The 26248-nt window shown below is 31.6% G+C and overlaps 1 protein-coding gene across 1 annotated transcript in view; it reads left to right on the top strand.

The window, feature by feature from the left end:
* The window catches only part of LOC143254626 (uncharacterized), a 117518-nt gene extending 95607 nt beyond the window's left edge, over positions 1-21911 (top strand). The window contains exons 3-7 of the mRNA XM_076509774.1: positions 3953-4038; positions 4175-4267; positions 11056-11115; positions 20161-20244; positions 21095-21911. Coding sequence (XP_076365889.1) covers positions 3953-4038; positions 4175-4267; positions 11056-11115; positions 20161-20244; positions 21095-21514 — 743 coding nt within the window. The 3' untranslated portion in view covers positions 21515-21911. The remainder of the gene's footprint in view (positions 1-3952; positions 4039-4174; positions 4268-11055; positions 11116-20160; positions 20245-21094) is intronic.
* The last annotated feature ends 4337 nt before the right edge of the window (positions 21912-26248 follow it).

Consider the following 26248-nt stretch of genomic DNA (forward strand, 5'->3'; position numbering starts at 1 on the left):
TGAAGTATTTTATAAACCTGTCAATTTCATTTTTCACTTGGCCAGTCGTTGATGTCCATATTATTTATATTGGTACAAGTATTTCTTTATGATTGGTACTGATCATAAATCTTGATTACAAATGCCTTTCAACAGTTTGTCAAAAATCAGTCTTTAATATTGACTATCATATAGCCTGTCAAAAATGAGGACTCAAGTATCATCACCCCCAACCCACATTATACCCTAATCTCCCGTTTCATTTTTAAACCAAATAAGTATTTTTTTTTTGCGAAATCTAGCTTGATCTACAAAGCGGCAGATGAGTGCAGACGGGGCAAGAAAACGTCTGTACATTTCTTTGTAAGCCATTCAAAATTAAGATTATTCATGAAGTGAATTCGTGGCGTATTCATAGAATTGTGATTGATAAAAATCAGTTAGACTAACAAGTGCTAATATATAGTTTGTTTTTGGAATTTTGCGCATAGCCAAAAGAGAGCTATCTGCGCTAGCTGTCCTTAATTTAATAGTGTAAGGTTAGAGGGAAGGAAGCTAGTCATCACCACTTACCGTCAATTCTTGGGCTGCTCCTTTACCAACAAATAGTGGGATTGACCGTCATATTATAACGCTTGCATAGATGAAAGAGAAAGTATGTTTGGTGTCACGGGGATTCAAACCTGTGACTCTCAGATTACGAGTTGGATGTCTTAATCACCTGGCCATCTCGGGCCACCTTTAATATATATAAAAGCCAGCGTGTTTTGGTGACACAACCTTCTAAGAAATGCTATTATGTCATGTTGCTTAGCAGCAAAAAATATGACCTAATATTATTGTTAGTCTGTGTGTTTTTCGTATAGCAAAGCCACAAAGGGCTATCTACTCAGCCCACCGATAGGATTCGAACCCCTGATTTTAGCGTTGTAAATCCGGAGACATACCGCTGTACTAGCGGGGGGTTGTTGTTAGTCTCTGTGGTTAAAGTATAAAATGAAATGTATAGACAACAAATCCTGAAATATATGTGTTGATGATTTAATTTAAGGTCTTTACTAAATAAAGATGTTTTTTTTTATTTAAAATATTCGTGATATAACAGAATATATCTTCGTTTAGAAACAATTTAAGTTTAAAACTGAATCGATACTTTTTACTTTCATGATAAATTTTTATGCACTGGGCTCTAGTTTAAGTGATCTCAACACTCACTACACTTATAACGTTTTACAGTACTCCTCCTCATGGCCCTCTTGCATCCAGGTCATTGACATCTTAATGGCAAACAGTAATTGAACTGTTCTATCTGAATAAATGCATTTTGTCTTTTATGACTCCTCCTATTTTAAGATGATACACACACTGGTTTTTTATACAGGCTAGATTCCTCTGCCAGGAACTCATTTATCATCATATACTCTTTATCATTCTTTCTAACAGTTGTGTAGACAAGTCGTGGTTCAACTACATGGCCGCATTTATAAAGCTCAAGTCATTTAGAATGTCACATATCATTACATTTTAATATACAAATAAACTGAATATTCAATGAATGTACGTTTGACAATATCTTAATAAAATGGCTAGTAAAGTGACACCTTGTTAATTTGTCACCGAATTAGATCATAATTTTTTTTTAAATGCAACCCATAGTCAAACATTAATTTTGTATTGAAAACACTATGTAACAAAATTTTTACTTCTTCTTGTTCCTGGGCAGAAAGTGTTATTTTCCAATTGGTTATGCCTAAAGTAAATGAAAAAGACCTATTTTTTGCTTCTAACTTTGCTTTTGTGACCTGGGTAATGAAATTTTCAAATGTATCCATTTTCCAGAACATTCCAGGTATATTCAGTCCTGAGTAAGCTGATAGAGAGTTTTGTCGAACTTAAAATAATTTTCAAGAACTTTCTAGAATATTGTAGAACTTACAAGCATTTTCAAGAATCTTTTAGAATTTTCTAAAATTGTTCATAGTAATATATATATTTATATATATATATACAGGGACTCACCACTCACTACTTCAGTTTAGTTCTAGCTGCCTAAGTGAACACATAGACCAATCTGATTTTATCAGAGATGGCATCAAGAAGCTGCAAACATTCTCCAGACACATTCTGCTAGGTATGTGGCCAATTTATCAAGACAAGAGCGAAAGCGTTCTCTGTGACAGCAACTGTTAAAATGTGTGAAGCCAACAAGACATATTTCGGCATGCCTTTCGGGGATCAAGACAAACCTTGGGCACCTCATTTTACCTGCGAGAACTGCAAAAAAAAAACTCTAGCAGTTAAGACGGACAATTTTTGCTTGTTTGAATGTTATGATTTTAGACCTTTTAAAATTTAAACATCTTTTACTTTATTTTTTTTTTATTTCCAATAGTATAGAGAAAAATATCACATATAAAATATTTTGCTTGAACCTCTTACACACTGTGGATGAAATAAATTCATTCTTCATAATAACAATCTTATTTCTCTCTTTTGCAGGATGGTATAGAGGAGAAAAGATGGGCTCTGCTTCTTCCCCATTGTATCCGGTCTGTGCGAGGCACAGTATAATGAGTATGGCTGGGAAGTTGTTGGAGACTTTAAAATGGTGGCATTCCTGATATGTCTCCAAGGAGGTTTTACCAAGTTTCTCTGTTATCTTTGCCTTTGGGACAGCAGGGACACCGCAGCGCACTATAATAGAAAGCACTGGCCACAACGAACCAAGTTCTCTGTGGGGAGGCACAATGTCAAGTGTGAGCTACTAGTGGAACTCCAGAAGGTGTTGTTCCCACCATTGCACATACAATTGGGTCTTATGAAACAATTTGTCACAGCACTTGATAAGGAGTCTGCAATCTTCAAGTACCTTCGATAATTCTTTTCTAAGCTGTCTGAGGCAAAGGTCAAATCTGGTGTATTCGTTGGACCACAAATAAAGATTCTAAAGTGCATAAAATTCCCCAAAAAAGCTCGGTAGGAAGGAAAAAAGCTTGGGGCAGCTTTGTCTCAATGGTTTGGTGGCTTCTTGAATAATCACAAGGCCGAAATTTATGTGGAACTGTTTGAGGCTCTGGTGAAGAACTACGACAAAATGGGCATCAGGATGTCCCTGAAAGTCCATATCCTTGCCGTTCATCTTGATAAATTCAAGGAGAATATTAGAGCATACTCAGAGGAGCAAGGCAAGCGCTTCCACCAAGATATACTGGACTTTGAACGCCGCTACCAAGGAGCTTATAACGAAAACATTATGGGAGACTATATTTGGGGGCTGATACGTAAAAGTGATTTACATTACAGTCCAAATCTCGAAAAACTACTCACTTCTAAACATTTTTGTTCATTTTTTGTATAACTTTTGTGTAAATACATGTAAATCTTGATTCATATGTTGTTTCATTCAGATCTTATGTAAATGAAAATGTGTAAATTTGCTCGTTTTTACATAAAAAATAGGTTAATTTCTAAATTGCATTATTCAGGTCGGAAAAGCAAAGGTTTTAGTCATTTTCTGTACTTTTACAACATAAGTAATTAAGAAATAACATACTATTCAGGAACAAAATTTGTGTTACATAGTGTAATGTGAAAGAAGAAAGTATACTGTAATAAAGAATGTTTAAGGATTTGTCGCTTATAGAATTAGTTTTATCATTCAATTTTATTTCGTATGGTGTTTAAAGTGGAATTTTCAACATCGTCGTTAATAATTTTAACAGTTAGATTGTACAGTTCTGATACACACAAACGTTTGCGTAAAAGTTTGTATAATTAATCAAATTCGATAACAGTAAACCTCGTAACAAGAGAATGATTATTATTCTTATAGATCTGTTATATAGAGTATATAAGAAATATAGGAAAATAAGGTTTATCAAATTTTCGAAAATAACATAATTTTAACGTTTTAGTAAAAACAAAATATTTTTTGAATAATTATTTTATATTTTACACTTATTTTACCACACAGTTATTTTCTTCGGAAATTTGTTCATGATGATCTTTGCAGCCCTGAGTGTAATTACTTCCGTGATTCTGCTGATTGGGGTGTTTGTGGTAAGTGGAAAATATTATAATTTTGAACTGTGATGTTCTTGGAATTAATTTTTACTTTGTCTCTATTGCACATTATATAACCAATGTACCTTTGAGCCTGTGGGATCATTTTTTCATTGCAAATTATTTTCAACAGGATCGTCCTAAGCTGCTGATACCATTTATCATAACTATCTCATTCACCACTTTATTACACATGGTTCTTGCCTTGTATTTCGTAACTGAATCGGTAAGTGACATTTCTGCTACTATTTTAACATTTTGTATCTAAAATATTAGTAATTATGTTATTGTATATTTTCTTATCTGTGAAAAAAGTTTTTTGTACAACTAATCTTATTTTAAAGAGTGTTATTTTTGAATTAACTTTAGAATAGAAATTCGCCAAAGTCTACAAACTTAAGCAGTTAAAACTTTGAACATTACAAAGACAATACTTTAATCAAGATCTTGCAATTCAATTATTTTATTATCCATTTCGTTTGATTTACAGATATTGTTATGAGTTATCAAACCAGTAAATCTGATACAGTCTATCATTACAGACCTTCATCGTCAATAAACGTGAAACATGTTATAGAAAAAAAAATCCAAAGTTTATGTGTGAAAAGAAGTAACAGGAAATTTTGCTGTCTAAACTTCAGAGATGAAAGAATTAGCTTCCTTTTTCAGTGGCTTTTTTCATTACTACCCTTAATGAGCACAAAATAAACAAATTGTTAGATTATAAAATTTCTTTAATCTTGTTAACAGAAATTCATATAATAGCTACCACCGATGATGTTCAAATAGTCTAATTTCGAGACAAAATAAAAATAGTTTCAGAGGAATATGAGAACAATCATGAGATAAACTCATTTTGAAAATTCGAAAACAAAACTGCACAACAATATTTGCTTTAATAATAAAAGTGTTCAATATTTTTTTTTACCTGCCACATTAATTGCAGCTTCCACTTTTTTTAGAGTTTCCACATAGAAACACTGTGTGAGAAAAATAATGTTATTTTATCTGGGCTCAACCGGAATATCAGTCATATTAAAAATTTTACTAAGGTTATTTGTATGAAAAAAATAATGATTCACCACAATATTTGTTAATTTTCAAATTATTATTACCCACTGGCTCATTTACTTCAATGAAATATTCTGATCTTAGTATAGAATTCTACATTAATACTTTGTCAGGAACAAAACAAAATAGACTTCAACTAAGTAATAGTGCTTTTTTTTTTAATATGATAAGGTCTGTTTTAATTTTGCATTTATTTCGATTTTGATTGAAAAAAAATTTGCCTTTTGTAAAATTCTTGTAGATTTAATATGACGGCAACCCGCAATACCAACATCAGAATACGTATACTTTAATGTATTATTAATAATTAAACTATTTATATTGCGAATCTCCCAGGACACTTTTCACAAAACACGTCGACTGAGGAGAAAAATAAACTAAAACATATATCACTTTAAAAAGTACTCAACACTACCACTAAAATATATTAAATAAACAAGTACATATCTGTATTCTTCACTAAATTGTGCTTATGTTGTTATTTATAATTCATTATTATAAATATGATTGTTAACAAAAAATTTTTAAATTTCAATGTTTTCCGAAATAATATCGTAATGTGTGTGTTTTACAGTAAATGCATCACACAGTACTCATAACACCATGGAAATCGTGTACATACAGAAATATTTATGGAAGAAGAAGAAGTGAAATACTCATTGTTATGTCTTTGAAAAACACTATTAAAGCTGAGTCCTACGACTAGAATACTATTCTATCTATATTTTAGGGCCCGGCATGGCCAGGTGGGTTAAGGCGTGCGACTCGTAATTTTAGGGTCGAGGGTTCGAATCCCCTCGCTCCAAACATGCTTGCCCTTTCAGCCGTTGGGGCGTTATAATGTGACGGTCAATCCCACTATTATTTGGTAGAAGAGTAACCCAAAAGTTGGCGGTGGGTAGTGATGACTAGCTGCTTTCCCTCTAGTCTTATACTGCTAAATTAGAGACGGTTAATACAGATAGCCCTTGTGTAGCTTTGCGCGAAATTCAAACAAAGAAAAACTTTATGTGTTTATAAATAAATTAGAAGCTGCTGTACCTAGATAATGAGGTAATTAACATTGTATATATAAATATATACACCAAACAAACCTATAACACTGGTTTACAAAAAAATATTTTTTGTCTGAGGCAAGAATGTGAATAGGTGTTTTTTACTAATTTAGGTGTGCTGAATTCGAATTTATAAACAGTTTTGCTCTATCACCTCTAGTTTTCTGGCTTTTAAATAGTCTCATTTTAGTATACACAGAGTATATACGTGCTTATTTCAACAGTTGCAGCAGCTTATTACAGATAAAACAGGATAGATAAAGAACATTGACGGAATAAATATACTTGGATGACACAATGTACACAATTCATAGTACCGCAGACAGTTAGAAGTGTGTTTTCTTAGATGATTTGGTGTATTTTGCCTCCGGGATGTCACGCAAGAGCATCCAGCAGAAGTCTCCCATCATGCTGGGGTTCCACTTGCCTTGGTAGTTGCTCTCCATCTTCGTAATGTCTTGGTGGAATCTTTCTCCGTGCTCATCACTCACTGCTCCAAGGTTTGGAGGGAAAAAGTTGAGGTGGGAATGGAGAAAATGAATTTTGAGTGACATTCGGCATCCCATATCCTCATAAGTCTTTAGCAACTTCTCAATATAGGCTTGGTAATTTGGTACGCGTGTGTTACCAAGGAAGCCACAACAGACTGACTTAAATGCTTCCCATGCTCTCAGTTCCTTTAAGGTAAGAAGCTCCTCAAAATGAGTATCCTTCAGCACTTCTCGGATTTGACGTCCGACAAAGATGCCCTCTTCGAGCTTTGCAGCACTGAGACCTGGGAACACAGTAGACAAGTGTTGGAAGGCAGCACCATTTTTGTCCATGGCCTTCACGAAATTCTTCATCAAACCAAGCTTGATGTGAAGAGGAGGAAGAAGCACCTTCTCCATGTAAATCAGAGGATTCTCCTTGACGCTGTGCTCGCCAGGAACGAAAGTGCTTCTAGGCCCCCAGTCTTTCTGTTTGTAATGCTGAGATACAGCTCGACTATCCCAGAGACAGAGAAAGCAACAGTACTTTGTGAAGCCCGCTTGCATACCCATAAGAAGACCAATGACCTTGAGGTCCCCACACAGACTCCACTGGTACTGGTTGTACTTAACAGCTTCTAAAAGAAGCTCCATATTGTCATAGGACTCCTTTAAATGGACAGAGTGTGCAGTGGGAATGCTGGGATATTTATTCCCGTTGTGCAGAAGCACAGCCTTGAGACTTCGCTTGGAAGAGTCTATGAAAATACGCCAGTCTGAAGGATTATGTGGCAAACCAAGGAAAGTGAACAAGCCAGGTACATTTGTGCAGTAGCACAACTTGTTTTCCATGTCGAAAAATGAAGCAAGGTCTTTGTTCCGATTCCTGAAACTGGTGATCCTTACATCTTTCTGTTTAATTAACGTAAATTAACATTGACTCGTTAAGTTTTAACGAATTAAAGTGTGAAAGACAACCCTGGGCGCTTAGAAACATTAGTTTCTCTTCAGCCCTCTGAGTGATTTATTATTAGGTGACGCTAAAGTTTAGAAATTTTAGATTCTCGTGAATGACAAGAGTTTTGAAGTTATTCTAGATAGTAAAATTGGGATTATAACAGAATATTTTGTGATTAAGGAATGAAAGAAAACTTTGAACCGACAGGAAGTTTGTTGTTTTGTTTAATCTCGAGCAAAGCTACACTTGGGTTATTTGAGCTAACCGTCCCTAATTTAGTAGTGTAAAACTAGTGAGAAGGCAGCTAGTCACCATCATTCACCGCCAACTCTTGGGCTACTCTTTTATCAACAAATAATGGGATTAACTATTATATTGTAACACATCCACGGCTGAAGGGCGAACATGTTTAGTGCGACAGGGATTGGAATCCGCGACCCTCAGATTACAAGTCGAGTGCCCTAACCACCTGGTCATGCAGGGCCCGACAGGAAGTATTTGAATAGTAGTGTAACTGAATGAGTGATATATTAAGGACCTTGTGTGGCGCCATGAAGGCCACCTTGGCTTCCATGAAGTGTTTTTGTATATTTCACAAGCTAGTGTTGTAATTATGTCTCAACAATGTCTTCAAAAAGGTGTAAGAGATGTTCTGTTTTACAATTGCCCAATAAATGTATACCGAAATGTTGTTAAACTAACAATTTGATTTTGAGTACTGTTCCGTTTAGTGTTAGTGGGGTAACAGCTTTTACAGTGAAGATATTGTAGTCTGACTGTAGGTTTTTTATACGAGTTATTGTGTAAAATTCTGTTTGTTATAAAGACGATTCCAAGAAGGTTAATTTGTGTAGGAGAGTAAGTAAAGCCAAACTTGATTTTTTTGTGAATGTTTGAATATGAAATAAATGTAATCACTCAAACAACTCTTAAGAACGTTTCAACAATCACAAATCCTATTAACACTAGAAATACATCCCCGTTGGTCAAAATATTAACCAATCCGATTATTCTATTAACGATTTTACCATCATAGGCATTGAAACTGACTTTAATGCTGATAAAAAGATAAAAGAAGCTTACTGGATCAATAATCTAAACACTGTTTAACTTTGTGGAATAAATCAAGATCTTGACGATTATTAGTTTATTCATTATCTGAAAAATAATTTTACGTATTTATTTGTTTGTTTTTTACTCTAGTGTGAACTTTCGATATTTATACCTATTTTTTTAATACTCACTATTTATTTGTGATACTTTTCTATGCATGTCTTGATAAATTAATCGGTTTAATATTTCTTTTCATCAATCTCCATGTATTAGTTCTATTTAACATCAATTAGGTATATTTTTCTTGACCATTTGTGATGCAGCTGCCCAACAGCGATGGTGGTTCTCACTTCTTCATTCAATGTGTGACAGACAAATTGCGTCTTCCATAATTGTATTTTCTGTTTTTTCTCTTAATGGTGCTCAAACAATGTTACCAGGAAAACATCGTTTACAATTAATTTGTTTGTATCATTATTATTGCAACTTCTGCATTCGCTATTTATTATTTCATAATTACTTAATTTGTTATATGTGACCTAAAATAAATCGTTTAAAATAAAAATACTAAAGTAAACTTGTGTACAATAAAATTCTATAAATTAAAAATATTAAACATTATTTTTATGTATTGTAAATATATTAAAAATAATCCTTATAACATTCTAATGACAATAGAAACTTGAAAGAGAATTGTATTTATTATTTCTTTTAAATTTTGTTTTAATTTTATTTATTTCAATAAAAATAAATCTTTCTTTTTTAAAATGTAATTATTTTAATTTTTTCTGTAATTTAGGCTTAGAAAATTGTTCGTGCAAAAAAGCAATAGGTGTATCAATGAGTGATCTGGTTACTAGTCTCAACAGATTATTCTGAATTGTTAGTAATGTTCTTAAAGTATTTATATTAATATTAGACAAAGCCATCCCAACAAAATCTACTAAAGATCTAATATACACTTTAAAAATTGTATTTATCGTCAACTTGTACATAATTTTGATCACGTACAATTATTTACAGCTTGTTTAAAGTTATCTTTGGTAGCTATAGCAAGAGTTCTCTTTTATAACGTTCTGTAGTATTTTTATATTTTACTTCTTCTCCTTTATTATATTTTACACGACTTAGAGCATGCAACATGATCCTCTCCACAGTTTGCACAGTTAGTATTATATCTTTCTTCTTTGTACATTTTCAATACAGGGCTTCCAGTACAGATATAACGGTACTGAGGTAATCCAAATTTTTCTTGATTGTTAATGGTTTTGTTTCCTCATTTGTTTTCCTGCACATTGTTTTTTTTTTATTATTCATTTTCTCCACGTTGTCTTCAGGATATATAGTGTAATTTACACCTATAAAAACTTATTTTTTTTCATGGGGTAATCTTACTGTAATATTGGCTTTATGACAACTTCATTTCGTTATTTTAAAATAATTTAGAGAAGGTTTTTTTCCCATTTTGTCCTAATGAAAATATCACCATTTTTAATGTTTAATCTATAAATTACACAAATTTGTTTATCATTTCTCTAGCCACATAAAATATCGCTGAGTTTTTAGTGACAATTTATTGGAGACAAATTTAAATGTATATTTTGTCTTTTTGTTTGATTCTACTTTAATTAATTTCTTCAACTTTCTTTTTATTAACTGGCGATCGTTTAAGCGTTGGTTTTTTAATAGTTCAGCCTTCTTCTTCTTCTGTATCATTATAGATCCTATTTACGATGCTGTGCGGTTTCTCTTTATATTTCAATTTTATTTTCTTTGTCTACTTCCTTATTTTTACTCCTCTTACTTCATCTTACTTTAGCACCTCTTATTTGTTCTTCAATATCTGCCAAAATCAAAGTTAACCTTATAAATAATTAGGGTTAGTTTAAATTAAATAAAGTTTAGTTTAGACAAAGTGTATTATTTAACTTTCTTAAACTTATGCCTTTCTCATTAAGAAAGCTATTTTCCACAGATATAAAAGCCTGAAAGAATATCATCCTTAATCACAATAGTTGTTTTTTTTTTTCAAATTACAGTTCAATTAACTATTATAACACAGAAATGAAGAAGAACACGTCTCCATACATGATAATCACCTGTAATACATTTTTAGATAATGTACATAACGCTACATAAATGCAACACAATTACAAAAGTATATTAAAAATATACAAAACACTTCGAAGAAGCACAGATGACCTTCATAAAGTCACTCAAGTTCCTTTATATATATATATATATCACTCATTCAGTTAAACTACCATTCCCAGTTTACCCAAGAATAAGAAAATCATTTATTCAAAAGGTTAGAGGGTTTTAACCGTTTTACATTAAAACTTCTCGTATTTGCTTGTATTTTTCTTTTTTTTATATTTTGAATTTATTTATGTTAAAATATTTTCAGCCCGTGAACATTGTTCTGGGAATTTTATTCGTCATAGATCTGGCAATATGTGTTATCAATGTAAGTATTTTTATTTTATACACAGTTTGAACATAAATGTTTTTATCAAGCAGAAAGACGTACTTGAATATTAATCTAGTGAAACATTGCTCTACGTTTCGTGATTTCTTACATAAAATAAATTGAATTTTAACATTTTGTGAATCAATAAATAAACTACCTATGACTAAAACAGGATTTAACACAGCTTAGGAAATTATCCACAGGCGAATATATTACTACTGATAAAAAGAACACTTTTTAACGCGCTTAGAGTTAAAAAGTCTTTATTACTTAGCTGCAATATTGCATATACAGAAAATATATAGAGTGTATTCTTTATGTAAGTGTGATTCTACGGATGTTTTCAGTTATTATTTTGTTTTAAAATATTATAATATCAACTTCGTAAAACTATAATTTCCCCAAAAATATAACCAAATGTATTTTCAAATGTAGTCAGGTTACCTAATATTTTTCAACTTTTTAATTTCATTATAATAGAGATTTGTTGTGGTGACTTTATATGCATCTGACTAATGTACAAACATTCCTAATAGACATCATCTTTCGTTCTTATATTTAATATTCTAAAACATGATTATTATGTTAATATATTCTTAATGTTGTTGCTATATGGAGTTTGGCTTGGAGAAAATGAGAATTCAAGTGATTCAAATATTTTATTATATAGCATTTTACTCCACATCTCTATATCTCTTACTTGGACAGTCCTATCTGGTCTATTGCTATTCTGTTCTGTATTTATGAAAAAGAGCAAGATTGAATATTCTTTGAGTATTCGAGATGTTCATTTCAGTAAATCAAATGCACAGAATGCCATTGGTGCAGTATGAGAAGTCTTCTCAGAAATGTCTAAAAATTCAGTGACAGTAACGTCTGCACTGTTTTGTATATACTGCGGAATTTGAGACTTAAAGGAGAAGCACGATTTATTGCTTTGCTTTAAAGATTTTTTAGTATTTGTGGCTAGCTTGTACCAATCATAAATCTTATCCACAGAACTGGGTCTCAAAAATCTCTTCTTTACGGTAAAAATAATTTGGAATTTTTTTGATGATCTTCTTAGAATTTTATTTTTCTCGCTGGTAAAGGCATTAACTCTTCACAAAATTTAATAAACTATTTCAACTTTTGAATTTCACTAAACTTATTGCATTCAGTGAATGGACACTATTTGTGAAACTTTCGATATTTGCTCTATTTTGGAGGATATTTTAAACTTAAAATGTCTCATGAACTTTGTATTTGCAGTTTGTGAAATTTTTTTTTTAATTTATAGACTTTGTTTCAAAAAATTGACATAACTTTCCATAAGGTCCCTTTCATTTTACTGTAGGCGTACAATTCCATCATTTTACGATATTTAAATTGTATTGAGGAATATAAATAACATTCTATCAGCAATCATAAAATATGCATAGACTGCACAGATTTATAACCATAATATTTACACTTTTATATTCCCTAAACATTTCCATTTGAAATGCGCTACTACTTACTGTAATTTCATATTTTGTGTCTGTAAGGAGTCATTATCGTAAACTGAAATATAAGTGTTAGTTATGAATCTGATTATATTACTCTGTCTTCTGAAATTGCTTATCAAGCATGTAAAATGAAACCCAAACGAAATCTTAAATGTTATCCTAAAATAACTTCTTTAAATCATGTCTTGCCGCTATTTTTCTGTATAGTATCATTAATATGAATACATATTCTCATCAATATATCTTATTACTTTAGTGTGTTTAGTATTCAATATATGTAAAAACATTATAACGGTCGTCATATATTTAAATACGATCATGGAGTCGTAACACTTTCGGAATTCTCACTTTCATTCCGTTTTGCTCCCCCCACCCCAGAGCTTTCCAGGTCCAATTACAAAACTCTAAACTAGTGGTTGTGTCACTCGTGGTTGTTAGAACACAGATAGCCCATTGTGTGGCTTTATGTACATCTTGAAGCAAATAAACAAATCACTCCACTTTTCTCGACAACAAACAAAATTAAGTGTAGAAATAAAAAGGCATTACCTTTCGAACAACCAGTTTTGACAAGTAGCTATTCCAGGGGATGTTTCTCTTAAATCAATTAAATCTTACCTAATCCGCGGAAGGTTTTGGTAAAGTTAAATTTAAAATCACTGATTGTATGTGTGTGTTTTACAATTATGAAAAACAAAACCCGAAAATAAGCCGGTAATGTTTGTCCTATCATCAACTATCTTGAAATATGATTACAGTGTATGGCAATTAATTTTCTCAGGAATCTGAACTGTACAAAATATATAAATGTAGGCATTATCTTTTAAATTTGATTAACGAAACATAAAACAGTTCACATTGAAGGTACATATATGATTTGCATTTCGGATAAACATGGTTGTTGATCACCAAGACGTGGAGCATATGTTCAAGTGTTCAGACAACTAATCAAGTAGAGCAAGTGCTTTCTTTATAAAAATTAAGTTTAGTAAGGATTTTATGGTATTTGAAAATAAAATATTTTTATATCTCATTCTTAGAAGAAAAATCATATGCAATCCACAAACCTCTCTATGAGGTAAAAGAACACAATTATAAATCACCAAGTTCTCCACATCGTTCTTTTTTAAATTAATATTTATTTGTTAAGAATTATTTACAATTTTAACTTCTGTTCATCAGACTAAAAACATTCTATACGTCACGAAGATATTTCCTTCTAATGATTTCTTGAATATTCTTGAAAAAGATACATAGTTTCCCATTCATCCTCAAATGTTTATAGTATCGTGTTGGATATATAAAGTATATACTAAAAATAGTATGAAGAAATGAGAGTTACCTCCTGTACTTTCTGACAACAAACTAGAAATTCCAATAAAATATAGCCACGTGGAAAAGATAGAGTAGAATTGTACAAGACATAATCTATGGTTATATGACTGGATACACATCTATATAGACATTTAAACATGTGTTTTTAACAGAACAATACACGATTTTCATATCTTCATTTCTCAGCGTATTGTATTTCACACCCAGCATCCCCTTTCTTTTCCTGGTTAGGATTACCGTGTATCTCATGTAAGCGTAAATTTGGTTAGTTTTGAATTTCGCACAAAGCTACCTGAGGGCTATCTGCGCTAGCCGTCCCTAATTTAGCAGTGCAAGATTAGAGGGAAGACAGCTAGGTATCACCACCCATCACCAACTCTTGGGCTACTCTTTTACCAATGAATAGTGGGATTGACCGTAACATTATAATGCCTTCACAGCTGAAATGGCGAGCATGTTTGGTGCGACGGGGATTCGAACCCGCGACCCTCAGATTACGAATCGAATCCTTTAACCACCTGGCCATACCGGGTCTAATAAGCGTAAGACTAATGAAATTTATTTTCGTAACATTTAGCTTGTGGTATTTTGTGAAAAACATAATCGCAAACACTCTAACTCATAATTAGTCTACATCAATGACTTACTTATAAGCCACTTTATATTACCTTACGTACACTTTCTAGATAAACTAAGACATGAAATTTTTACCAAACCATGATGTTTTCAAAAATGGTTGTTAACCACAAGAGCAGTTTTCCAGCTAATTAACGTTACTCAACAATAAAGAAAATATATATGTTTTATCAACTTTCAGGGAGGGAGGTAGAATGAAAGAGAATTGAATTTTTCTTATATTTCTCAGGCACGGACTTCTTTTGTGGATGGTTTGTTGCCAAACTATTTTCAGATCCTGGGCTTAACTACAAGTCCATTAAACTGTGAATTCAATACAAAAATAAGTCTTAATATTCGCCCTACAACTGTAATCATATCAATGACAGTTAATGTTTTAAAACTTGAAGAAGACATGACTAATTATTCATTCTAGTAAAATATAATTTAAATTCCTTAAATTATTCAATTTCAGTGAGACTCTGTTTAAAAAAGACATGACTTAGTCTTCGAAAAGACTTAAATTTAAAGTAATTTTATAATCTTTAGCGTTTATTCATTCACAACAGCTTACACGTTACAAAATAACAAGAATACGATATAATTTTTATTGTTTGTTTTCAAGATCAAAATTACACAATGGGCTATCCGTGCTTCCACTTTAACTACCAAGTACCGACTTTGGATATCGTTAGCCACTGAGAAACAGTAAAATTTAAGCATACCAAAAGAACAAAATAAAATATTTAGATACAATTTAACCTACACTTATGTACTATAAGGCATTCAGGTATTCCATAAATAACAGTTATAGAATCAAATATCATGCTAGTAATAATAATTTAAATCATATTTATTAGGAGTTTGTGCACGTGATCAAAACTGTTAAAAGGTTCGTAATTCAAAATTCTACTTACTAGTTGTAGTTATTTTATATAGTTTATAATGAGGTGTATCTGACAATTAACGTAAAAACTAACTCATATCACAAAGTTTTACAAAGTGGTGTTCTCAATGTGTGGAAATCGTAGAAGGATTACTGACTTATTTTTCCCACCACTGAAATAATTCTATGTACTACACGGCAAGAAATTTCCTCGCAAAATACTGAAGACAATGATGTCTCCATTCCCTTTAATTATTTTCATAGTCCCGTTAACTGTACGTAAATGACTTCCAAGGACACTTACAGAAACCTCTAAGCACAGAAGTCCACAGAACAATACTGCAAATGGTAGATTTGGTCTTGTCACTAGACGTTTTACTTTGATGAAAGCATTCTTTAGTCATAATCTAGTGGTTAGAGTGTTCGAATAACAATGAACGAGTCGCGAAAATGACATTCATCACCGAACATCAGAAGGCGTGATAATGTAACGACCAATCCCTCTATTATTTGATAAAGAGATGTTCAAGTGTTTGTTGTAGATGGTATTGACTAATTGCATTCTCTCTATTCTACCTCCTCAAAATTAAGTGCAACTACTGCTGATAACCTTCGAGTAACTTTAGATAAAACCCAACAAACAAACAAACCATACAATAACTTGTTTCCTTATGGTATTGTGATACAAGCATATTGGCCTGGTTGTATGTAAGTTCGTTCTCGCATGTTTTTCGACTCTTGGGATGTTTAACTTACCATAGACCTGTAACTATCATAAAACCTTTGAAAACATTCGCTGCATGGTCTGTGCTTTTGTTTGATTAAAATGTATCACCGTTAAAATTATAGCAAATACATTTCGTTTTGTCATAAAGTAGACAAATGACCAGGTGGTTAGGGTGCTGTATTTGTAACCTGAGAATCATGGGTTCGCATCCACGTCACACCAAACACTCTCGTTCTTTTAGAAATGTAGAAATGTGACAATCAATTCCACTATTTGTTGGTAAAAAGAAGCCCAAGAGTTGACTTACATTACTAAATTAGAGACGGCTAACACATATAGTCCTCTGCAGCTTTGCGCGAAAATTTAAAACAAACAAATACTAGATATCACTGATAGTTTTTGTAATTGTTCGTCTATTCAGCTATTAACTATTCCCATATTTAGTGCCAAGTAGCAACATCCCTAAAAGTAGTTAAAGACCATTATTACTGTTTAAGAGCAGTTTTCCAGCTAATTAACGTTACTCAACAATAAAGTAAAATACATATGTTTTATCAACTTTCAGGGAGGGAGGTAGAATGAAAGAGAATTGAATTTTTCTTATATTTCTCAGGCACGGACTTCTTTTGTGGATGGTTTGTTGCCAAACTATTTTCAAATCCTGGGCTTAACTACAAGTCCATTAAACTGTGAATTCAATACAAAAATAAGTCTTAATATTCGCCCTACAACTGTAATCATATCAATGACAGTTAATGTTTTAAAACTTGAAGAAGACATGACTAATTATTCATTCTAGTAAAATATCATTTAAATTCCTTAAACTATTCAATTTCAGTGAGACTCTGTTTAAAAAAGACATGACGTAGCCTTCAAAAAATTGAAAATCATTGGAAATCCCAGACTTAAAATGTTCCTCTACTGAAACAAATAGCTAACTTTAACTGGAAACAAACAAGGTAGCGAAATTAAACCATTGATCAGAAACTCGGCTTATAAGCATCTGAGATTGAAAATATAATTCTAAAAAAGATTACTTTCTGATCGTCAAACAGTGGCTCAGCGTTATGCCGGCCGACTTCAACACTAGAAACAGGATTTCGATACCCATGGTTAGCAGAAAACACATTTGTGTAGCTTTGTGTTTAACCAGAAACAAACAACTCCTTCTTTTCTTCCTTAGAATAACTCTTAAATATCCGGTAATAAACTTTGTGTTACAGGGAAGTAATATTGAATAAGGTATTGTAAAATAGCTCAAGTCAGTAAATAATTCTAACATTTTGGCTGAAGCATCATAAAAACGCTACCCATTTTTCATGTTGTGCTGACTTTCGGCATTATAACTGACACAGAAAATATATCCAAAACATTGAAAACAAATAGTTCTGTTTTCGTAAGATACCGAAAACTTCTAAACGCATTGAAAAAAAATGACGTATTTGGGTGAACTTTAAATAAAGTTTTCCTTTTACATGAATAAAAGTGGCCAAAGAAGGCCATTTTAGGTTTAAAATACCCATATACAACTGTAAAGAGATGATACAAAACAGTTGTAATATTTAATATGGAATGACATATAAAACATTACATTATCAGTTTGCGTGTTTTTCTTATAAGAAAGCCACATCAAACTATTTGTTGAACCCACGAAGGGGAATCAAACCTCTGATTTTAGCGTTGTAAATCCGTAGACTTACCTCTGTACTAGCAAGGGTTGCGTGTTATTAGTTTATTATTGCTATTGCGATGTTTATAATTTAGTTTTTCTTAACAGCCATACATATATTTTCTAAATCTCTACACAAACATTTTGATTGCTAAAGTTATACACATATAATGCATCCAAAATTATATATATAATGTATTTTTCAAAAAACTAGGAAACTGTATTTATCCTGATTGTAAATGCAGAAAAAGCACAGAAAACTTCTATTTTTTCTCAATCAAAACATTTTACGCACACTAAAAAGGAACTTAAAAACTTGTTGCTTAATGAGTATGAGTACTTTTGGACGCTAAATTTTATGGATGTAAGAAAATGCTACACAATTCATTTAAAAAAAATCATATTTCATAGGCGAAGAAAACGGCAAAAAATCAAAAGATGTGTAGATTTCAATTCAAACTTAAACGCAGTAGATTACTACACGAAGAAAAGAACTTCTGATCATTGTAAGCTACCTGCATAAATCAGAAGTAAAAATTAATCCATTTATTAACATGGCTAATGTAATACTATTTTAATTAAAAATATGAAACGCCATAAGACGGTTATTTATAAACTTTGAAACGCATTGATTAATCAGCAGAGTACCACGGTGTTAGCAAGAAAGTTTTGACAATTTTTAGAATCCATGTGTCTGAATATAAATAAATATACTAGCTAGTGTAGTAAAATTACAACTGTGTCAAAAGTTACAATGCACTTCTAAGAATTAAAAACTATATGAACTATGTTTATTAACTGGCGTATGTATTTTAAATGTGTGTGATTTTACTAAAAACCAGACATCAAAATAAAAACTGTACTTAAAGCTTGTGTTATTCTTTCTTTATACATACTGTATTTCCTTCCTAACTGTGTTGTGAGTGAGATTTCAATAATGCCAGTACCAACAAGTTCTTTTATTTTAGTGTAGTGCTATCTGCAATTTATCCACAACAAGGAACTGAGCTACGAACTTTAATACCGTAAAGTCAGTAAAATTACTCACCGACCCACTGGGGAAAACCGAATAGGAAGTTTTACATTGTGCTTCAAGATTTAGGACATGAGCTTCACTTTTGTTTCAAACGCTCGTAAAATCTAAAGTTATAAAAGTGATTGATGTTAATTATCGATATTCCATAAATATGCACGTAGTTATAAAAACTAAACACTGTGATTTTCTGGCTCTTATAGAGCGACTTAAATGTACTTACAAACCAAATAATACAACTAGTAAAATCGTACTAAATGTGAAAATAGATTAGTTTCATTAAAAATAATAAATCAATAAACATACATTTTATTTTTCATTTATTTGTTAACTTAAATCCAACAAGGAACTACTAAACATTTTTAGTCAAATTAGTTTCTTTTTTGCAACAGCACTTCTTTAACTACAACATTTCTAGATTAATAATAAAAAGTAATTCTAATCGCAGACACCGAAATCTATAAAGTCTTAGGCCTAACATTAGTTAAACCTTTATTAGATAAAGCATATATGGGATAAATAAATAAATTATGTATGTTTTTGTTTTGGTAATATGGAGCGTGCGCATTTTCAGAACAGACAAAAACTTATAATGGATTTGGAATAGGCATTTGCCAAGTGTGATCGGTCATACACTATGTGAGGAAAGTGAACTTAACAATGGTTCTGAAACACACTTTCCATTATTAAAATTTCGGTCGAAAGGCTTTTGTGTCCAAAGCATGTCATTCCTTTCTGAAAACTTTCCATAATATACATATCGTGTAGAAGAAAGGCAGTTTCTAAACTGTATTTCAATAATCCAAATACACAGAAATCCATACAATATGTATTCGCGCAGAATAGCATGAGCACCTATTTCATTCCGTAGATGCTTGAGGTATTCAATGGTTGATTGTATATGTGTGAAAGAAACTTATATTAACGTAACATGAGTCACTTTTCTAAATGGAGATCTTTCTTGATTATGTTTACTATTGCCGCATATTGGTTGCGTTTGTCATGTGGTTTGTTGATTTCCATATTCAAAATCGTTTTAACATACTAAACTTTCTGTATAATGCATAACATTGTTGTTAAAGTGTTCTCAAATAAATGTAGGATACACTTGTAAAACTATATTATTTGAACAAAAGTTAAAATCGTAGCATTAAAAAGAAGCAATTGTGGTAAATTGGGAAATATGCATACGAATTACACACAACACTTATAATTTTTAAATATATATTTTTAGTTGAAAATATTGTTGATATCGTTTACATTGTTCATGTTATATTTAACCGTCTACAGGTTTATTGTGTACTATGCGCGATCTCACAGTATCAGGAATATTTGGAAGGACGAGGAGGAGGAACACAACACGGTCAATTTCAAGTAAGATATATAAATACATCAAACTATATTTTACTGAAATAGAACACGTTATTGTAATTTCCACATTTCGGTAGCAAGTGATATTAATGCATTTTCGTATGACGCTTCGTCATAGTAAACCAAAACTAATATTAATTCTAGTAAATAAATTCTATAAATCATTCATAGCAAAGACTTATGGGTTATATACTGCCGTCCTTAATTTTGAACTGACGGCAGTAAATAATTAGTCGCCAGACAGCACCAACTGCTAACTTTAAGTCAACTGTCTATTAATAATGAATACTGACTAGAACCTTATGTGATAGGCCTAGTATAGCCAGGTGATTAGGACGCTCGATTCGTAATCTGAGGTTGCACATTCGAATCTTCGTCACACCAAACATGCTCGCCATTTCAGCCGTGAGGGCGTTATATTGTGATGGTCAATCCCCATGATCCATTGATAACAGAGTAGCTCAGGAGTTGTTGGTGACTAACTGCCTTCCCTCTAGTCTTAACTGCTAAATTAAGGACGACTAGCACAAAGAGCCTTCGTGTAGTTTTGCGTCAAATGCCAAAAACAAACCTAATATTATAACATCCCCATAGCTAAAGGTCAAGCATGTTTAGCGCCGAATTTCGATTCCACAATACACAGATTGCGAGTCAAGCTCTCGAGCCATCCAACCTCTGTGTAACACAATAATTTAAGTTGCCCTACTGGTTGTTTGGTGTGCTATTTCTTTCGTCGTATTTTTAGAGAACCACTTTTGTGTGTACTTCCCATAAAAAACAATGTATATATATATATATATCACCTTTGTAAAAGAAAATAACAAATTAATTCTGATATGTTGTTTTTCCTTAGTCAGTTCCTGTTGTTCGATTCGACCGAGAAGGTAGCTCACCATGCTCCAAACCTGCTGTTCCAAGACTCGCTGTGAATGGGAAACTCTCGCCTTGTTTTCTGGAAGTTCCTTCACCAAGTGCATCGTGCAGCACTCCCTCTCGGTCACCCATGTCAACTGAACTCAGTTCATATGTTGAAGAACAAACAGTTTACGACATCCCAAGGCTGAATGTCAACAGAATCGGCTCTAACTCCATAAAAAACAGTCTTCAAGTCAAAGGTGAAATCACCCCAGTAATTAAAGTTATTGTGACGGAGCAAGCTGAGCCATCTGGTGACAGCATAGTAAAATCAAAAGAATCTGTAAATGATTGTGAGAATGAATTGTCGAACAGTTGTTTGAGAACCAAAACTTTCCCAATGGGAAATCTTACATAAAATTTACGTTCTAGCAGTATAAGTGATAAAAAAGAATAGAAATGTTTATCATTAAAGAGAAAGTCAAATAATCTTCAAGAAGACAATTTTGAAATACCAGCTGCATAATATATTATCCTATTACTCAAGGATTATACTAATTAGTTTTGAGAACGTTACATGATTAACTGGAACAAAAAGGCATTTGAACTTAATATTATAGAGAATATCTTTTTCAGAAATTTGTGTAAACTAACAATATTTTTAACATGTTCGTCAAAAAGGTATCTTAACTAAAACAAGAGATTTTAAGTATTCCCACAGAAAAATAAATTTAAAAAAGAAAAACAAAAAAGATTGATAACAAGTACAACTTTTATAAAATTTATTTTACACGTATTAATAAATTTAATTTTAAATGAACTTATTAAACAATATTTATACTAAAGAAATATTTTTTTTAAACATTACCGGAGAATTGTAGTTTAAACAATAAATGATTATTTGAACGCCATAGAAATACTTTTTTTTTTCATTTTCTATAACTCGACAGATTTTAATAAGCAGTTAAGTACAATCAGTGTTAACTTTAAAATTGCAAATCATCATATTACAATATTCAGCTGATGAATCAATGCATTTCAAGTAATTTGTAGATTAACTGGATAGATTAAGTCATCATACAAAATATGTAAACTTTACTGAAATATTTGAGTTTTCCTTGTGTAACGTAAAACGATATATTATAGTTCTTTTTTTAAAATTATTTTAAAATAACGATTTAACTTGGCAAGTACTTGAAAATTGCTCATTATTTATTATCTAGTTTTAAACGTGCTGTTTAAAACAAAAATATCTCGTTTGCACGCCTATTGAAATGTTATTATATTCTACGACAGCTGGTATTTCTGTAACTCGTCAAATGAGGAAAAAAAGAAAGCGAAAGTGCTTCTTTTGTTACTAAATAAACTATCAAAATCTGTAAAGTATGAAATTTATCCAGTTATTAATTATAGCTTAAGAGACATGGTAAGTACTTTGCTTACAATGTTAATATAAGAAATGTAATTTAGAAAAAGTTGTGTTTTCTCGTTGAACTATGTAAAATACTTTTAAGAGACATTGTGAACAAAATAAGTACTATTAAACTACACGAATCAGCCTCTTTGATAGCTATTGTTAAAAATAAGACCTTCAAAATACGCGTATGTTAGCTAAAATTATTTAAGAGTACAGAGGCCTGAATTAGGCGTAACAATTTTTTCTTATATTAACGCGTAGTAGCTTTAGCTGACAATACCAGATTAAATAATATTTGAATTCAAGACAGAATTTAAACGAAATTTCAAATATGTAGCCGAAATGTAACACGTTACTATTAGTAATGACATAATAACAATAATGAAATAAGCGTTAAAACATTAGTCTATATGTGGTTGTTAAAAATCATCCTAAATAATTGGTCTTTACGAGTCCTTCAACGTTACAGCATTATTGAATCCTAAAATACCTATGCCAAAACACCGGCCTATGAATAATATTTAAAACATTAAATGAGCAAGTATATGTAACAAACTTATAATCTGATATTTGGTTCACATCGTAAACGTACATTACAAAATAAGTTATATGCTTAGTGAGAAATTTGGACCTATCAATAATCTACCAAATTCGACACAAAGGTTTCGACTCTTTGAACGTTTTACGAAAGTAGGTTGCTTGAAATTTAACATATATCAAGAAATACCGTAGTGTGTCTTGCGGACAAAGAGCAGTCTGCAGTGCACACTGGGTGTTATTAACGGGAGTGATAGTTTAGCAATTTTCCACTTTTTGTAGCTAGGACTGTGGTAATCGAAACTAAAATATATCTTCAGTGAAAGTGCTTTTTCGGACTCTAAGTTGATATGTACAAAATTTCGAGGTAACCCATTAAGAATTACATAAGATATAAAATATCCAATTTTGATTAAAGTTCTTCCCATTTGTTTTCTTCGCACCGAAAGTACAGACAATTTATTTGATGGAAAAAACATACTTTACTTCTATGGATGATTTTTTTTTTCAAATTTGGTACATGATATATCTTTACCATCTAAAATTAGGTATCAGATTTGGTATAAATATAACTTGTACAAAGTTACTCAATAAAAAAATCGCTCATTTGTGACAAACATTTTTGTGCACGTCTATACAAAAGGTCACGTGGATCATCGGTCTAAAATTTTTACTACAGCTTCACTTGAGAGCAAAAGTGGGCACTTTCTGGTTTTTGTCATTTGGAATAAAGATGGCTGATTTAGAGCAGCAAAACTATATGATGAAAGAACGTAAAGATACATAAATATTAGCTAGACCAAGCAAACTACATCAGCAGTTTCGAGGTCAAGTTTTCAAAATTATCTGGATGAAATTGTCTTAATTAAAGAGTGTATAGCGTCACGTGATAATAATTAAAACTATTAGCTTGAATAAATATGCTGTACTGAATATATGCCAATGATGACTAAAACTGTTAATCTAGATTTCATGGCATTACTATAACTGTTTTTGTTAGGAAAGCTACAACCATATTTTTTAAAGAATCTGATTCGTTGTATAAAATATAGGTTTGTTGCGATCCTAATCTATGTTACAATCAAATCTCATTTTCTTATTTGTTGTGGTTTTTTGGTATGTATTGATAAAAATTCATGATTTTTAAATAAAAACATCTTACAAAAAGGTACAGTCAAAAAAGGATTCAGCATACGACTTAAAGGAATGAAATCGAAACTGGTGGCCAAATTAGTAGCTGCACTCATAGCATTGATAATAATTTTTAAGCAAATATTCATTCATTCCTTGCCTAGGCCGTGTTTTTTATTTTAACACCATACTTCATGTTGAACAAAGAACGCGGCCTGGCTAACTAATGAATGAATATTTCCTGTAAAATTTTTATCAGTGCTATAAGTGTATCTACCAGTTTGACCACCAATTTTATTTCATTCTCTTAAGTCACACTCTGAATCCATTTTTTAACTGCATTTGATTATATATACATGTGTGTGTGTGTGTGTACAACAGTATAAACTATAGAGAAAACGTACGTAGAAATCAAGTCAACTAGAGTACAGTATTCAGATTCACATAAACTACTATGTAAAAACCAAAGGTTAAAGTTAAAGCATGAGGATTGAAATATAAATTTGTTGATTTTACCTTATTGTATATAATATATGGCTTTATTTTCGTGTTGCTGTAATAGTTAGTTTTATATTACAATAAAATAGTGGACGAACAAATTTAATATTCTTATCTACATGTGATCACTTGACGTAAGTTGTTACAACATTAAACTAATTTATCGTTATAAATCTATTATTTCGCTATGTTTATCATCAGAAGTTTAATTTCAACAAAACTGTGCCTTTTTACACAAAAATACAGTTTGACCGTCCTTCATTTTCTTAGGTTTTCATTTAGTTGTTCCCTTAGTGGTTGTTCTTTTTCGACCCCCGCTAGTACAGCGATATGTCTTCGGATTTACAACACTAAAATCAGAGGTTCGATTCCTCTCGGTAGGCTCAGAAGATAGCACGATGTGGCTTTGCTATAAGAAAATACACACTTGTTCTTTTACGTTCGTCTTTTATCATATTCTAGACAATATATTGTAGCGACATCTGTAGTTAATACTGTGCGCTTTACAACACATAAATGTTGTAAATGTATTTTTTCGTGATAGATACGTAGAAGAAATAGAGCACTAAATATTTCTATAACAATTAGTCCAAACTTGCTGTTTCTAACGTACCTATATCTATATAATGCAAGAAATATATGTGTGGTTTAGTGTAAATAGTAATGAAAGTAGAAATACCAGGTAACTGACTAGATAACTATTGTAATAGGTAAAATTGTCAGATGTGTGTTTTAGGAGGATAAATGATGATGAAATAAGTTGGAATTTTTCTATGTTAGTATAAGTAAGATACATAGATATAGGAAAAATATTGTTATAACTGAGTATTCGCACCTGGTTAACTGATGAATTCGCATTGTATATGTTTGTGCCTGAGTGTATATGGAGTTGAATATATATATTATTATTATTAGATATTGAAAGCTAGGGCGAATGTAAGTATTTTTAAATACGTTTGTTTTTTGTTGCTGTTTTATAGCTTAAAATAATAGACGTCAAGAAAATAATACGTTTATCTTAGTCAACACTTTAATTTCGACTTTAAGAAATGTAAAGTTAAAAGTTTAAAGCTTACTATTGTAAAACCAAAACTGAAAGTTGCTTTTGGTTCAAGTTAATGAATTGCAAATGCATTTACATTGGTGGTATTCTCACTTGGTGAGTTTATGAATAAGCTAACTTAAAGTTCTTTTAAGGGAAAGGAACACGTATCTTCAGTGTTGTGAAGAATAAAAAGATTATTGTACTGATAATTAATGGTGCCTTTTCCCAAGGAAATACTAATAAAAGATCGGTTTGCACCTTTCTCGTTTTAGTTGCCGCCAAAAGCTAATACATGGATTTGATGTAATACATACTTTGTTTTCTTATAGTTTAAATCTGTGATATTTGTTTCAATTACAGTAGTTCTTTTTTAAATACTTAACTGTGCATTCTCTTTTGGTGTAAACGTTTTAGTTCGCAGACTTCTAGTTTGGAGAAGCTGGATGTCCGAACTTTATGTAATTATTGGTATTTGTTGTAATACCATCCTTCTGACCGTATTACAGATTTTGTATATTAAAAGT

The sequence above is a fragment of the Tachypleus tridentatus genome, chromosome 6 (genome assembly GCF_004210375.1).
Source record: "Tachypleus tridentatus isolate NWPU-2018 chromosome 6, ASM421037v1, whole genome shotgun sequence".
NCBI classification, from domain to species: domain Eukaryota; kingdom Metazoa; phylum Arthropoda; class Merostomata; order Xiphosura; family Limulidae; genus Tachypleus; species Tachypleus tridentatus.